Below are 15,499 nucleotides of genomic sequence, written 5' to 3'. Positions count from 1 at the left end.
CCAAATGAGAATATTGCATGCAGAGGATATGAATTCCAGTCCGCTTCTCGCTGTGATGCCAGATCCAAGAATCGGCAGCCAGAGTCCCAGTTTCCATGCCTGAAGCTTCTTTCATTTCTGTTTGGAGTAAACAAGCAAAAGATGATGTTGAAAATCTTGCGACATGATCCGTGACATATTTATGGCTAAGAAATTATAATTTGCTCAGCATATTTCAAATATCAGTAAGTGAAGAGGAAAAGGTTGAAGACCAAGTCTTAGCCTTACAGTCAGAAGCGGGGGTATTTATAATGAGGAGCAAAGAAATGGCTGACCAGCTAAGTCTGTATTTTGGTTCTGCATTCATAAAGGAGGACACAAAAACACACCAGAAAAAGAGGATTTAGTGAAAGCGTGGAACCGAAGCAAATCAGTATTAGTAGGGAAGTGGTGTTTGGGAATGTGATGGGATTGAAGGCCAATAAATCCCCAGGACTCGATAACTTACATCCCAGAGTACTTAAAGAAATGGACCCAAAAATAGTGCATCCATTGGTGGTCATCTTCCAAGATTCCACAAACTGTGGAACAGTTCCAACAGATTGGAGGTTCATTAATGTAACCGCGCTATTTAAAAGAGGTAGAGAGAAACATAGAGCAGTAGGTCTGATGTCGGTAGTGGGGATAATTATTAGAGTCCATTATAAGAGATTAAATAGTAGAGCACTTGTAAAGCAGTGACATGATTAGACAGTTGGCTTGGATATCCAAAGGGATATTTTGCTGATAAATCAATGGAATTCTTTAAAGATGTAACTAGCAGAGTTGATGAGGGGGAACCAGTGCATATGATTTAGTTGGACTTCCAGAAGACTTTTGCCACAGTGCCCTGTAAGAGATTATTGTGTCAAATTAAACACATGGGATTGGGGGTAATATTGAGAGGGATAGAAAACTGGTTGGCAGGCAGGAAATAGAGTAGGAATAAGTGGATTTTTTTTTTTCCCCTGTTGGCAGGAAGTCAGTAGTGGGATACCGCAGGGATCACTGCTAGGACCCCAGCTATTCACAACGTATGTTAACGATTTAGATGAGGGAACGAAGTGCAGTTTCTCAAAATTTTCAGATGACACGGGTGAGCTGTGAGGAGGATGCAGAGATGTTTTGGTGTGATTTGGACAGGCTGAGTGAGTGGGCAAACATATGGCAGTTGCGATATAATGTGAGTTATCCACTTTGGTAATAAAAAACAGCAAGGCACATTATAGGAATGTCCGTAAATTGAGAGGGGGGTGGGACGTACCCCGAGACCAGGGTGTCCTCATACACTGAAAGTAAGCATGTAGGTGCAGTAGGCAGTCAGGAAGGCAAATGGTATATTGGCCTTTGTAGCAAAAGAATTGGAATACAGAAACAAGGATGTCTTGCTGCAACTGTATAAGGCCTTGGTGAGAACACACCTGGAATATTCCTTATCTGAGGAAAGATGCTCTTGCTGTAGAGGGACTGCAGCAGAGGTTTACCAAATTGATTCCTGGGATGGCGAGACTGATGTATGAGGAGAAATTAGTTTGGTTAGGATTATGCTTGCTGGAGTTCAGAAGAATGAGAGGGGGACCTCAACAAAACCTATAAAATTCCAACAGGACCAAACAGGGTAGATGCAGGAAGGATGTTCCCACTGGCAGGGAAGTCCAGAACCGGGGGTCACAGCCTAAGGATTTGGGATAAACCATTTAGGACTGAGATGCAGAGAAATTTCTTCGCACAGACAGTGGTGAGCCTGTGGAATGAACAAACATAGAAAGCAGCTGAGGCCAAAACATTGTATGATTACAAGAAGTAGGAAGATGTTGCACTTCAAGCTAAAGGTATCAAAGGATATTGGGGAGAAAGCAGGAATAGGCTGTTGAGTTGGATGGTCAGCCATGATTATTTTGAATGGTGGAGTAGGTTCAAAGGGCTAGATGGCCTACTCTTACTCCTGTTTTCTATGTTTCTAAATAGTCATTGGGGAAAAGGTTATTTCTATCAGGCTGTCCACTTCACCTCTAATTCTGGTCCATTCTATCCACGGAAGGGAAGTCTATTATTTGTTATTTGTTTCTCTCTTTCATCTCAGCAGGTCAAGTGCTCATCATTTTTGACAACTAATAGATTTCTTCAAAAAAGGCAAACCTGTCCCTGTTTGCCACATATTCTGTAGCAGCTGAGCTTCTCGTGTGTATGTGACCAGTTTGTACTGAGCTTCTGAAATCACAATGTTAATTTAAGTTAAAATCAGGTTGTCTCAACAATGATATTAGGGTTATCCCTTCCCTCAACCCATTATAACTCCTCTTCATTACGATGGGCTGCCTTCATTCCTTCAGTCAATTTTATATATAATATATAGTCAGGCTTTATCTAATGCTTTAAGCATAAGTTACAGCCATCCTAGGAAAACTATGTCAGGCGCTTGTTAAAGTCTAGGGTCTGTCACATCCTAGGGCTGTCCTAGTCTACCAGAGAGATATTACTGTCCCATATATATCAAGTAGGTTAGGCAGAATGTTCATGTGTGAAGCTATTTTTGAACATAATATGTGAACCACTTGAAATGTGGTCAGTGTGGCAGACTTGGCAGGAAGGAACAGGTGATGTTACACCTATGGCTGGCTCTGCTCTCTACCATTCAGGGTAGACCTCATGCCTGTGGTAACCCACTTATCGAGACTAATTTGCTGTGACTCATTGAGAATTTAATTTTCGTTCTATCACATGACTGCCAGGGTAGGTAGTAAAAGATGACATGAATGCACCTTAGCCTGTCTCTGTCCAACAATTCCTATTTCCTTGGTTGTTATCATCATGCAGCCAATACTTAAAAGTGTGTGAGATCCATTTTTATTTTCTTTGCCATATATTGTTGTAACTCTCCTGGATCCACAATTTCCCAGTGTTGGCCATCATTTTGGAAGGATCACTATATTAGCTTGTTTCCAAAGTTTTAGCTCCTCCCCAGTGTTCATTGTCTGCCATGTGATGACATCATCTCTCTTTCTCTGATCCACTGGTTATGAAACCTCCTGCATTATGTTTCCTAGCTTGGACTCTGAACCACTTGCTTATTTCCAGTGTGTTTGGTTGACCTAAATTTCCCATTGTAACCATATTTCCACATACACAGAGCAGAGTAATCCCCTGAAAGGGACAACAACAATGGGTTGGGAAGTAGCCCATGGGTGATTTCAGGTGAAAGTGAATTATTCTTGGACAATGTTACAAAATGGATCAGAGTGCAAGAGGCCTTGGATGAGAAGGCACATTAAAGAGGTGTTTTCATAGAATCCCTGCAGTGTGCAAGCAGGCCATTTGGCCCATCGAGTCCACATAGACACCCCAAAGAGCATCTCGCCCAGACACAACCACTAGCCTATCCCTGTAACCCTGCATTTCCCATGGCTAACCCATATAGCCTGCAAATCCCCGGACACTAAGTGACAATTTAGCATGGCAAACCCACAGAACTTGCACATCTTTGGACTGTGGGAGGAAGCCCACGCAGACACTGGGAGAACATGCAAACTTCACACAGACTGTCACCCAAAGGTTGAATTGAACTCGGGTCCCTGGACCTGTGAGGCAGCAGAGCTAACTGCCGAGCCACTATGCCATATGTGGAGTAGAGATTTGGTCAGACAGTCCTGCTATTGGCTCCAAGGTCCATGTATCATGTACCATGTACCTGATGGTAGATTTGAGACCATTGTGTGATGAACGTTTTCGACGTGTGAAGTGTGGTAGGTGCAATATATAATGCAATATGCACATATATCAATGATATCGATAAATAGTTATTGTATGGAGACTCTGGGAAGCATCAGATACACACTGTAGCTGAATGATCACAGTCACTTCATTGTCAGATGGCATCCTTTGGAGTTTGCATTTATATAATGCCTTGGAGAACTTCAGGATCTACCAGTATATTTCACAGTGAATGAAATACTTGTGAAATATAGTCATTGTTGTGAGGTACAGCAGTCGGCTTGCTGCAGCAAGTAGTAGATACTGGCACGAACATCCTGAATGTCTGTTGCCAAAAGCCATCGTGATCTTTTGCATGCACCTGAGAAGTGGCCTAAAATTAATGTCTCAACAGAAAGACAGCACTTGCAACACTGCAGCACTCCCTCAGTACAATACTGAAGTCTTAGGTCCAGCAAAAGACTGGCATCTTCTATGGCAAATAGTTGTGCCAAGCAGTGGATTTTTTGGGAAAGAAATTTGTGATTTAGTTTGGTCCTCTGTCATCAGTGTGCCATTGGGAACTATTTAGGATTAAAGCCCTCTTTGGATTATTCCAGTTTACTGCTGGTCCGCAGTCCCGTTCCTTCAAAGATGAATGAAAGCTCATTCCGTGATAGATCTGGAGATGAAACAAAATATCTGCACCAGAATAAAGAATTGAAGCCAGTGTGAATTGGTCTTGTTTTACACGTCATTATTTTGGCAGATTAAACTTGACTCTCAAGGGTGAGTTGATTGATTGATAGTCTGTAAAGTTATGAAGGCAGGGTCCTACTGTAATCTTGTGAAATTATCAAATAATAACTGCATTGTTCAAGTTCCTAGAAAATAAAGCTGCAAGGAAGAGGAAACGATTTATGTGGAGTTAATACTCAAAAAGCAGGCAAGTGCTGGAGTGAAATCTAAATTATTTACTCTGAATAATAGCATAGTGTGTCTAATTGGATATTAATGCTGCTAATGTGTGTATTAGATATCAGATTAATTTTTGGTGCATAAAGAGGAGTTAGGAAAGAATCCAGATATGTATACCAGAGTGTCTATGTTGCCATATGTGTCTGAATGTGTTTCATTAACTCCAGCTGAAAAAATATTTGTCTGTTTGTCATCATACATAGAGTCTAAGACTGAAAGTAATTGTACATTGGATAACCTCGCTTGTCATGCATTGTTTAAATACGATAAATTCACTGGCCAAGTCCTCAACTTCGAACAAAATGAATTCAATATATGATCATACATTGCAAAATGAATATAATATAATGTGGTATTTGGTACAATCCTATAAAAAAATGCAGCAGCGGCACTTGCTGGTTTTTGTTCAGCTTTATGGAGTGCATTAAAAAAAACGTACGCTGTGTTATGAATTACAACATTCACTCACATTTCAGACAATTAGTACAAGAGGGTGTCAAGTCATTATTACTTGTGTGGTTGTATAACATTTGTTAGAATGAGTGTTTTGCCTGGGAAAATCTATTGAATCTACTTTGAAGAATTATTAATTCGGAAACCCAGTGTGTATTTCTCATTGTGTTTACTGAAGTGTCAGAGTCACTGCGTGGTTCCATTAGTCAACATCTTGGCTCACTATCTGTGCCACATTCCAGGTTAGAAAGCGAGTGGACACAGTAAAGATTTGTACAGGAGATGTTCGTGCCTCATACAAACTGTACTGCTTGTATAGTTTGCCACAAATAAGCTTAGACCAACAAAGCTCTTTGAATTGGATTGTGCAGAACATTTGACTTAGCTGCGAGCTGCTCAGTAACTAAATGCCATCAGCTGTTTAGACTTGAACATTCCCAGCTACGGTCCCTACACTGAAGAGTTTGTACATCTTAGCTGTTTTGCTGGTGAAATCTCAACAACTGCTTTAGTGTCTGTGTGACAAAGAGGAGGAACTGAACTGAGGTTATACTTCTTAATGCTATCCATGATCAACTTCCAATAAAGTTAGAGGTAAAATACTCCACAAGAGAATTATTGAATATTATTGACATAAGTCACATAAAAAGGCTATTGTTATGTCATCAAAAACGGTCTATTCTAATAGTAAAAACAGTAATAACGGTAATAAATATGTTACATTCACTATGTCTGATTTGATTTGATTTATTGTAGTCACATGTGCCTATGTACAATGAAAAGCTTTGTTTTGCGAGCAGTACAGGCAGGTCATGGCAAACAGACATACAGATCATAAGGTGCTTAGAATGAGACATACGAGGTTACAACTGCACGGGAGGTGCTCAAAGTAAGATCAACATTAGCAAGATCAACATTATTTGAAGTTAGAGAGGTCCATTCAGCAGCCTAATAACAGCAGGGAAGAAGCTGTTCTTGAACCTATTGGTGCGTGTGTTCAAGCTTCTGTATCTTCTACCTGTTGGAAGAGACCATTAGGCATCTGATGTTGACCATATCAGATTGTTGTGTATTATTTTAATTTTGGGGGGCGTTTATGCAGAATGTGAAGAAGACCAAGTTCTTAGTTAAATAATTGCATTCACAGATCTAGCTGCTACTTTCAAATTCAGTGAGTGACAACTTGTGCCACCAGCTGAAGAGGTTGCTGGTGACATTCACACTGTACCCTGCCCTTGGCACTTGCTTCAGGAGAGGGAAACTTGAAACCAAAGTTGGAATGGGAGTGGTGCAAGCCATAGTTTGCATTTTGGACGAGCAATATAATATTAAAACATCAGTAAAAGTTCCACTTCAAAAACAAAATACAAATCCTCCAAAATGTTTATAAAATAGTATGTATTAATCCCAAATGGATAACTTGGGTGCAGTTTTACAAACTGCATCTACAATAATAGGGTTTTTCTATCTCTGTCCAGACTTTTGAAGACTTCCTTTAATGTACCTTGGCATCAAGTTTTGTTTGATAATGCTCCTGTTTATCTCTGAAGGTAAAAAGAAAGGTGTTGTAATTAAAAGACTAGGAAAAAGTGGAAAATGGATCTGGCCATCAATGTCTCGTGCTGTCGATACTTCAAGCCTTAATACTTGTCCTCTGTAGTTTCTGTAAGTACTGAAGACTGTGAATATTAACCATTAGGGTACTGGAATCCATCACAATTAACAAATTAGATTGTTTTGAAGGCAAGACTAAAATTCACAAATTCAACATTGCAGTGACGTTAAGGTGGAATTGTTGTCAAAATGAGTGATGGTCTCTGAAAATCACCGAATCTGGAGCAGTTAAGTCAGATCTTGTTCCCTATAGATATTATATATGAAATAAGATGGTAACATGCAGCCTTTATTCACTTTCTTCTGTTATGCACCAGACTTGTGCATAATATTTTAAGAAGGTAGCCTAGACCCTAACTTTTACTTATTTTTAAAGGCAAATGTGAAGTGCCTGTTCAGATGCAATGTGACTGGTTAAACTACTTGATGTTAAGCAAAACACAATTTATTTAAACACTGCAGTTAAAAATATAACCAAAGAAAGAAGAGTTTAGAATAACTTAACTATTGGAAACTTGAGAATAATAGATATAGTCATTATTGCTAATTAACTGTTCCAACATAGTAACATGCCATAAACACACCCCTTGGCAAAATAAAAATTCAAACAGAGATTCTCAAAAGTGGTTCTCCAATCCAGGAGGAAAAAACATCCAGACAAAATTTAGAGAAAGTAGCTGCAAGGAGATATCACTGAAGCTTCCAACTCAGTTGAGACCCCAATAGCTTCTGATGCTACTGAAGAAACTAAAACCCAGCAATCTGGATCTGTCAGAGCTGGCCATACCCATTCAGGCTATCTTTTTTTTAAAAAAAGCCTTCCAAGCTGTTTACTCAAGTGATCTTCAGTAGCCAGCTGGGTACCCCTCGTTCAGTCTCTCTCTCAAAAGAAACAAGGACAAAATAACCTATTAAAGCTACATCATTGTCACACCTCAAAGAAACTTTCCAATGCATGCCCAATCTTGAGCTATTCTCATTCAATCTGCTGCATTCCATGAAGGTGGCTACTCCTTGGTCACTAGCTGTGGCTTCCTTTTGAGCCAAGGCATGAGTTGCTGAAATGCCTTATTTCAGCAGCCTTGTGACTGGGATGATATCAAATCCTTACAGTTTGTAGCTAATTTCTCTGGTATGAAGTGTTAATATCTATGATGTCAGATCACATGGACGTGGGCCCTGATGGAATAAAGTTCTAATGGAGACCCCATGAGTCATGTCTCTGTGAGCAGTCAAGAAATATACATTGGTTTGCACTCATCTGGTTTCCAGTGTTTGTTGGCTAAAAGCTTCTAGATTCCCCTGCTCAGGATATTGATAGAATTTCTAGAACCTGGAGAGAAGATGAGCATCACCATCTGCATGTTCTCCTCTGAGCCCCACACTATCCTGACTTGGATCTATTCCTTAAATGTCGTTGGGTCTAAATCATCAAAAGTTTGTCCTTAACAGCACTGTGGGTGTCCCTGCAACCCAAGGAGTGCAGTGGTTCAAGAAGGCAGCTGACCACCACCTCCAGGAACAATCAGGCGGACAATAAATACAGGCCCAGTTAGCAACACCTGCGTCCATAAACAATTTTTTGTTTAGCAAAGACACAGAATTTGTTTGGGATGATCGTGAGATTTATTCTGAAAAATGTTGCTTTAGGATTCCACTCTGTGTGCACTGGGCAGTGCAGTGCGTTGTATCTTGTCCCTAATTGTCTGTAATATTGTGTTCTTGTACTGGCAGCACCTTCATGAGCTGGCAATGGTTAAAGTGAGACCATTAATGCCCAAGTCTCTAATACCTGTGCAGGAATAACAGGAAAACCACTGACAAAGACTGATGGATTGCAAACTCCAGTCAGGCCCCTTCCCCCAACCTCATATTCGAGCACTGGCATCTTCTAATGATTACAATATGGAATATCTTTTATTTCTGTCAGCAAGCATTTTCTTTTCAGTGACTGGATCATGAGAGGAATGTGAAGAGAATGTTTGCGTTTCCAAGCGTGTAAAAGACACGATGGTAGATATTTGGCTGCACGTGATTGTTCATTCTGAGCTATAATCAAACAAAATAATTAAAATACACCGACTTGCCTTTCTTCCTTCTGAAGATAAAAGTTTGAAATATTTAAGTTACCAAGAGCGGAATGTAATAGGGGCCGGAATGATGTGGACTATGGTGAGGTTTGTGAGAAGATTTTTCATGAGGCCTATTACATCCTGCTCCATCTTCAGTGCTTTTCACGAGGCGTGGTTAGCTTTTCACAAGGCACTGATGAGTTACCAATCAAAGGCAATTGCTGGTTGTTAAATGTCTTGTTGATGGCCCAACTCGCCTCATCAATATTCACCTTCCTATCTTGTCAAACAAGCTGCATGTTGAGAAAATGTGGCATGGAGACCAGAGCAGGTCCTTGGCCAAGTCAGCTTGCAACTTGTTCTGAATGACCTTCATGTTGAACACTGGGCATCAACATCTCAGGACACACTCGCCCCATGTCTACAGACATTGACATCTGCTATGTGCCTGCCTCTAAGAACCTTCTATGGTGCATCTCCAGTCCCCTTACAGGACACTTATACATATCAATGCTGCAGTTCAGGCTGCGTTGTTAGCTCTCACTGTGTAATGCTGCAGCAAGGACTCTGTGTGCTCCGGAACACAGACTCAGCTCATGGACTGGACCAGGCTCATCACTCACTGTCATAGCACTCGCTCTAAGCATTTGTCACTTTGCTTCCCCAGTCAGAGCTATCAGCTGTTATCACTTCTGCAAGCCCCTGAGCACAGACACAAAGCCAGGAGGCTTTTCAATGGTTGTCACCAATACTCAGACAAGTGAACCTTCAGTCATGGGGTCCTGACACAGTTGGTTGTGGGCAGCCTCCAATACCACTGCAGGGGCTTGGACACAGTCAGTGAGCCACTTGGGGCTGAGTCATAAGGGGTGAGGAGCTGAATAACGAGCAGTCCACCACCCCTTTTGTACTCTACTGGGGGCTATTTTCCTCCTGGAATGTGGGAGGCACGGGTATTAACAGTTGATGGTCAGTGGCACAACTATTGCTATTTTTGCAGGTGGGGAGCTGTCCTGAGTGAATGAGTGGGCACCACAGAAGGCATGCAGGTCATGCAGGTTTAGTGGTTGGGGTGGGTGACAGTGACTGAAGCAAGATGCTGCAGATAACAATGAGAATGGGAGAGGGGGAATGGGTGGGTGCAGGAGCAGAGAGAGACAGAGTGAGTGTGAGGTATTGGACAGAAGATGGGAGTATTAACGCTGGTGGATTGGAGAAGGATATTGACCTTTTTCCTACAGCACTTGGCATCTCTCTAGGTATATCGGGGTGCACTGACCCAGGTGGTAACCTCAGCCCAGGCTGGGCAGGGTCTAATGTAATGGCTGTAACCCACCTAATCTACACATCCCTGAACACTACGGGCAATTTAGCGTGGCCAATCCACCTAACCTGCACAACTTTGGACTGTGAAAGCAAACCGGAACACCCGGAGGAAACCCACGCAGACACAGGGAGAATGTGCAAACTCCACACAGACAGTCACCCGAGGGTGGAATCGAACCCGGGTCCCTGGTGCTGTGAGGCAGCAGTGCTAACCACTGAGCCACTGTGCAGCCCCAATTGTTGCTGGTATTTTATGAAACTATTGAGCAGCTTTAGCTAAGTTTTGAAGTTGATCCAGAGGTACTGTGTAATAATTTACACAGCACTTTGAGCGACAGTCGAATGAGTTTCGATAAAACACAACTTCAGCTAACAGGAAAGGAGGAATATTTATTTATTACATATTCTTCCAAAATTTAAATTAGGTCTCTAGCCTCAAATTTGGGTCTTCAAGCTCACCCAAGCCTTATAGAGGCTTGTAGACACAACGGGTCACAATCCCAATTCAAACGTATTTAGAGATAGTAAGAACTGCTGGTGCTGGAGTCTGAGATAACAGTGTGGGGCTGGAGGAGCACAGCAGGCCAGGCAGCATCAGAGGAGCAGGAAAGTTGACGTTTCGGTTTGGGACCCAAATGTATTTAATTGTTTTGAACTAATTCAGTCCCTGTCACATCTGCTTCATTCTTTTACCCCTCTACCCCCTCCCCCTCTCCCTGTACACTCTCTGTTTGCTTCATTTCCCCAATCTCCTCTCTTCTTTCCAATTTTATGTTCTCCTTCTCATTGTCTCCTTCCTCTCACTCCCTTTTAACCATTCACTCTTTCTCTGTGTTTTCTTTCTCTCCCTCCCTTTTTCTTGCCCCCCGCCTTGCATTCTCCTTCCCCCTTTTCTCACCTCCTTCCCCCTCCCCCCCCCCCCCCCCCCCCATCCTCTTCCCCCTATCCCTCTCCTCCTGGCCCAGCTTTGCTCAGTCACTTTCCTCCTCCTCAATAACAAGCCTAGTGTGGCTCCATGCCCTGTCTTTTCGCTGACTGTCTGACTACCTGTGGTCTGTGGGTGTTTCAGACAAGGAGCATTCCCACAAAAGTGGTGCTGGCTTTTTGAGGAACTCTCTATTATTGTAACCTCCTTCTTGGAGTTGTTTTTGGCAGGAACCTTGGAAGTAATAGAAAAACAGGATTCAATAGGATTGCAAACAATGCTGTTAACACTTTGCCATATGGATGGCTGATTACAAAAAAAATTAGCTGAGCTTTCATGAATGAAATGGGATGTTAAAGCCAGAAGGTGTTAGAAAGGCTGAACAGCATCTGATTTTAGTAAAGGCGGGTCGTTATTTTGGGTGGATGTCCCTTGTTAGAATCAGATACCAGAAGATAAATGAGTCAGTTTTTATTGGACTCTTTATAAACAGAATCTCCAAACCCACATTTCACCCTTTCCTCAAATCCCTTTTTCTTCATCATTTTGTTATGCTCTTGAGAGACTTCATTTGCAGCTTTCAGTCTTTTGTTCAATCAAAGCTCAATTCCTGAGGTGTAGTATTATAAATGTAATCATTCCAGTTTTCTTTCACTTTTCTGTAGTCTCAGGATCTTGTGTTACTGTGATAAATGTGGTAGTTATTATGGCACCCAACCAGACAGACAGGCCTGGAACATGGTTGTGTAAGTAGTCTGTTCATACAATGGTGTTGATGCAAAAAGGTATGAGAACATGCATCAGTCAGCACTGCTATAAGATTGTTATTCAACATGAAGCAGGATCTGTGTCCATTTCCTTAACAGTCAGATCCGCAGTTCCTACTATCTCAGATCTCTGACTCTGTCTTTCTCTCTCCTTCTCTCACACTCTGTCGCTCACTCGCTCACTCACACACTGACATACTCACTCTCTTATTCACAGATACACTCTCCCTCGCTCACACATGCACTTGCACACTCTCTCTTCCTCTCGCAGATGCTCTCTTTCACACAGTGTGCCATTATTTAAGAAAGGCGGCAAGGAAAAGCCAGAGAACTATAGACAGCTGAGCCTGATGTCAGTGGTGGGTAAGTTGTTGGAGGGGATTCTGAGAGACAGGATCTACATGCATTTGGAAAGGCAAGGACTGATTAGGGATAGTCAACTGGTCACAGGCCTGAATGCCAACCCTTTAACACCATGCTCTATCTCCTACCATCAAGTCAATGTTGTATCTAATTGGCTAGCTTCCTCAAGATCCCATGTAATCTAACCTTACTTAACAGTCTACCATGTGGAACCTTGTCGAAGGCCTTGCTAAAGTCCATGGAGGCAATGCCCACCACTCTGCCTTCATCTATTTTCTTGGTCACCTCTTCAAAAAGCTCTATCAAGTTAGTGAGACATGATCTCCCACACACACAGACCCGAGGGCCAACTTTTTCATGCAGATGGTGGTGTATGAATGGAGCAAGCTGCCAGAGGAAGTGGTAGAGGCGGATATAATTACAACATCTAAGAGACACTTGGACAGGTACATGAATAAGAAAGGTTTAGAAGGACATGGGCCAAACGCAGGCAAATGGGACTAGTTTAGTTCAGGAAGCGTGATTGGCATAGACGAGTTGGTCCGAAGGGTCTGTTTCTGTGCAGTATGACACTCTGTCTGTCCTCCTACCTACTTCCAGCTCTCTAACTCGCTGTCCTCTTTCCCTCCCTCTTTCCTACTCTCCTCCCACTCTTTCTCCCTTTCTAGCTGCCCTCTCTCTCTCTCCATCTTGCTCTCCCACTCTCCTCTCTCCCTCCCGTCTCTTCCCCTCTTCTCTCTCTCGTTCTCCCCTCTCCTCTTTTTTCCTTCCACTCTCTCTTCTGCTGTCCCTCCCTCTCACTCCCCCTTCCCCTCTCCCTTCTTCCTCCCCCTCTCCCTGCTCTCCCTCCCTCACTTTCTCTGTCACCCTCCCTTTTGACGTATATGAACAATTTCCAAGTAGTTTCGGGGACTCGAAATTTTCTGACCAGAGTTTGACCCCCATCCTGGAATCCATGCCTTCTTGAAACCAGAAGCATTAAGAAGCGACCCCCTCCTCACACTGTCTCTCTCCGAAGTCAGTTGAGGCCCAAACTGTAAATTTTGACCGCAGCTTTAGTATAGCTTTGTATCAGCACTGTTGTTAATGTGAAATATTTACTTGTGATTAAGAATTATTTCTCAAATTTTAACCATCTGCTTTTATTTTAGGACATGCCAAAAATGAGCCATTACAGCAAGCAGTGTTATTTGCTAAACCTTGCTGCAATTGACTCATGCTCCACAACTTAGTTAAAATTCTTGTGCTCTTGTTCAAATGGCCTCACCCCTTCTCTGCTCTGTAACTTCTTCCATCGCTCTGAGAATGCTGTGTTCTTCTATGCTAACCTCTTGTACATTGTGCATTCCAGACTCCTCCACTTCAACTCAGCTTTGAAATTCCCTGCCTAAACTGCTGGCCTCTCAGAGGATGTTGGTGTCCATGACATGTTCTAATTTACGAATATCTCTCTCTTTGTCGTTGTTTGAGATTCTGGCTGATCGTCAAGTAATCAGTAAAGTCACCCCTGACTCTTGCCAGAGAGGGAATAGGTGCATTTGATGAATCGAGCTGGTTCAGTATCAGACTGTGACAGATCTTGCGTTCTAGCCATTCAACTAAGGCTGTCATTCTCTTTCACATCTTTTAACAGATTATGGAGGAAACAAACACACAAATAGCCTGGCCGTCAAAACTGAAGATTGGAGCAAAGTCGAAGAAAGGTAATTGACTTTTGAGGAGTAACTAGAATGCATAAGAGAAAGGTTCAGACGTTTGTTGACCGAGGTGCCCTGAAGATTGCTGCAGGAAATATTGAGTTTGCTTTGGCAGAGACCTCCTTCAGCAGAGTATTATTTTGCAGAGTACCGAATTGCTGTGTACCCTCCAGGGGAAAAGGGTTTGTTCCCACCAGGAGTGAAGTGATCTTTCACAGTGGCCATGGTGTAACTGACCTCCAGAATAGGCAACGGCTCTGGGCTTGCTGTATTCGAATCACTGTAAAGCTTGTGTTATTCAGCACACGCTGGGACTGGGTCATGTCAGTCATTTCAAAAGGCCGGTTAGTGAAGAGGATCATAAAATACACGATGCATGTAACTTTGCAGCATTCAGTAGTGACCGGCATTGCCAAGAAATGATCAAAGCGTCTTTCCATTGTGAAACCACTGAGCTAAAATTACCGTAATAGAAAGAAACCCCCTCCATCCTTGTGTCATGTGCTGGTTAGCAGTGCTTCCTGCTTGTATTTAAGTGAGCTGTGTTCATTTTCTCCCAAGGCTTGAGACAACACCGTATCCTTTTAAGCTGCTCTATGCCACAGTAATCTGAGACATAAAACTGCTCTATACTTAACAAGAGCGAAGCCTCAAGCAGCTCTTCAAACAATGTCTCTCCCAGCAGCACCACCACTATCATGTCGCAAGTTTATCTGACTGTATTTTGATGCTGTGATAGAGGAATGTTCTGGTTTACGAGGTGCTGGATGAAGTGTACTTTATGGTATTGGATATTGGAATGATTTTAGATATTTTTAATCGACCTGTTCAGAGATGTTGTGACACACTCCTGGAGCAGGTGTGACTTGAATGCTGGCCTCCTGGCTCAGAGGTAGAGACACTACCACAGGATGGAATGTTAAATTCTTATGACTTTTCTGCTTCTCGTTTGGGAAGCCATCGCTTCAAGTTTGACCCATCTCTCCTGCCAATGTTACAATTCTGGTCTCTGCTGCTGGTTTGTTTTTAAAGAGTTAATGAGAGCAGGAAGCGCTCATTGAAGTTTGTAGTAAAGAGCTGTGCTTGTTCCCTAGAAGCAGAGTTGGCTTCTGGATAGAGAGAGAATCCAGAAGGGGAGGGTAGAAACTGGAAGTTATACTTAGAGTTTAACAACTGTACTTTAAACCACAGACAGTCATCTGTTGCCTGATTCAGTCTGTGGATATCAGTGTGTAAAACATGGTGGTAGAGAATTAACCTCAGTCTCTTCAGGTAGGAGGTTACGGAAAGCGGAGGGCCATCTTTGTTCCTGACAAAACCAAAGCTCCCGGCAACTTCCAAAATGAAATGGCTGTGTCTCGCTGCAGGATGATGAATTCTGATTGCAGAGTTGGAGTCACATGAGCAGTGGGATGGTGAGGGAGGGGGGTGTGGGGAGAGGTGTGAATTTGGGTCAGTTCTCTAATCAGGAAGAAGCGAGGTCTGGCTTACCAAGGAGGAGTAAAACCGGAGATGAAGAAATTGTGGATGTAATTGACTTGGATACCAAAGCATGGTTGCCAGTTCTGATACAATTTATAGACAAAATTTACAAAA

General features: G+C 42.5%; 1 protein-coding gene across 3 annotated transcripts in view; it reads left to right on the top strand.

Annotated features, from left to right (window-relative positions):
• Positions 1-15,499, top strand: part of zgc:110716 (uncharacterized protein LOC550248 homolog) — a 192,569-nt gene that overhangs the window by 126,193 nt on the left and 50,877 nt on the right. For all 3 annotated transcript variants that reach the window (XM_048608729.1, XM_048608731.1, XM_048608730.1), the window contains exon 3: positions 13,840-13,909. In XM_048608729.1, the coding sequence (XP_048464686.1) occupies positions 13,840-13,909 (70 nt within the window). The remainder of the gene's footprint in view (positions 1-13,839; positions 13,910-15,499) is intronic.

This window comes from Rhincodon typus, chromosome 20 (genome assembly GCF_021869965.1).
Source record: "Rhincodon typus isolate 14 chromosome 20, sRhiTyp1.1, whole genome shotgun sequence".
Lineage (NCBI taxonomy): Eukaryota > Metazoa > Chordata > Chondrichthyes > Orectolobiformes > Rhincodontidae > Rhincodon > Rhincodon typus.
The sequence above is the reverse complement of the archived record's forward strand: the minus strand, read 5'-3'. Positions and strand labels throughout refer to the sequence as shown.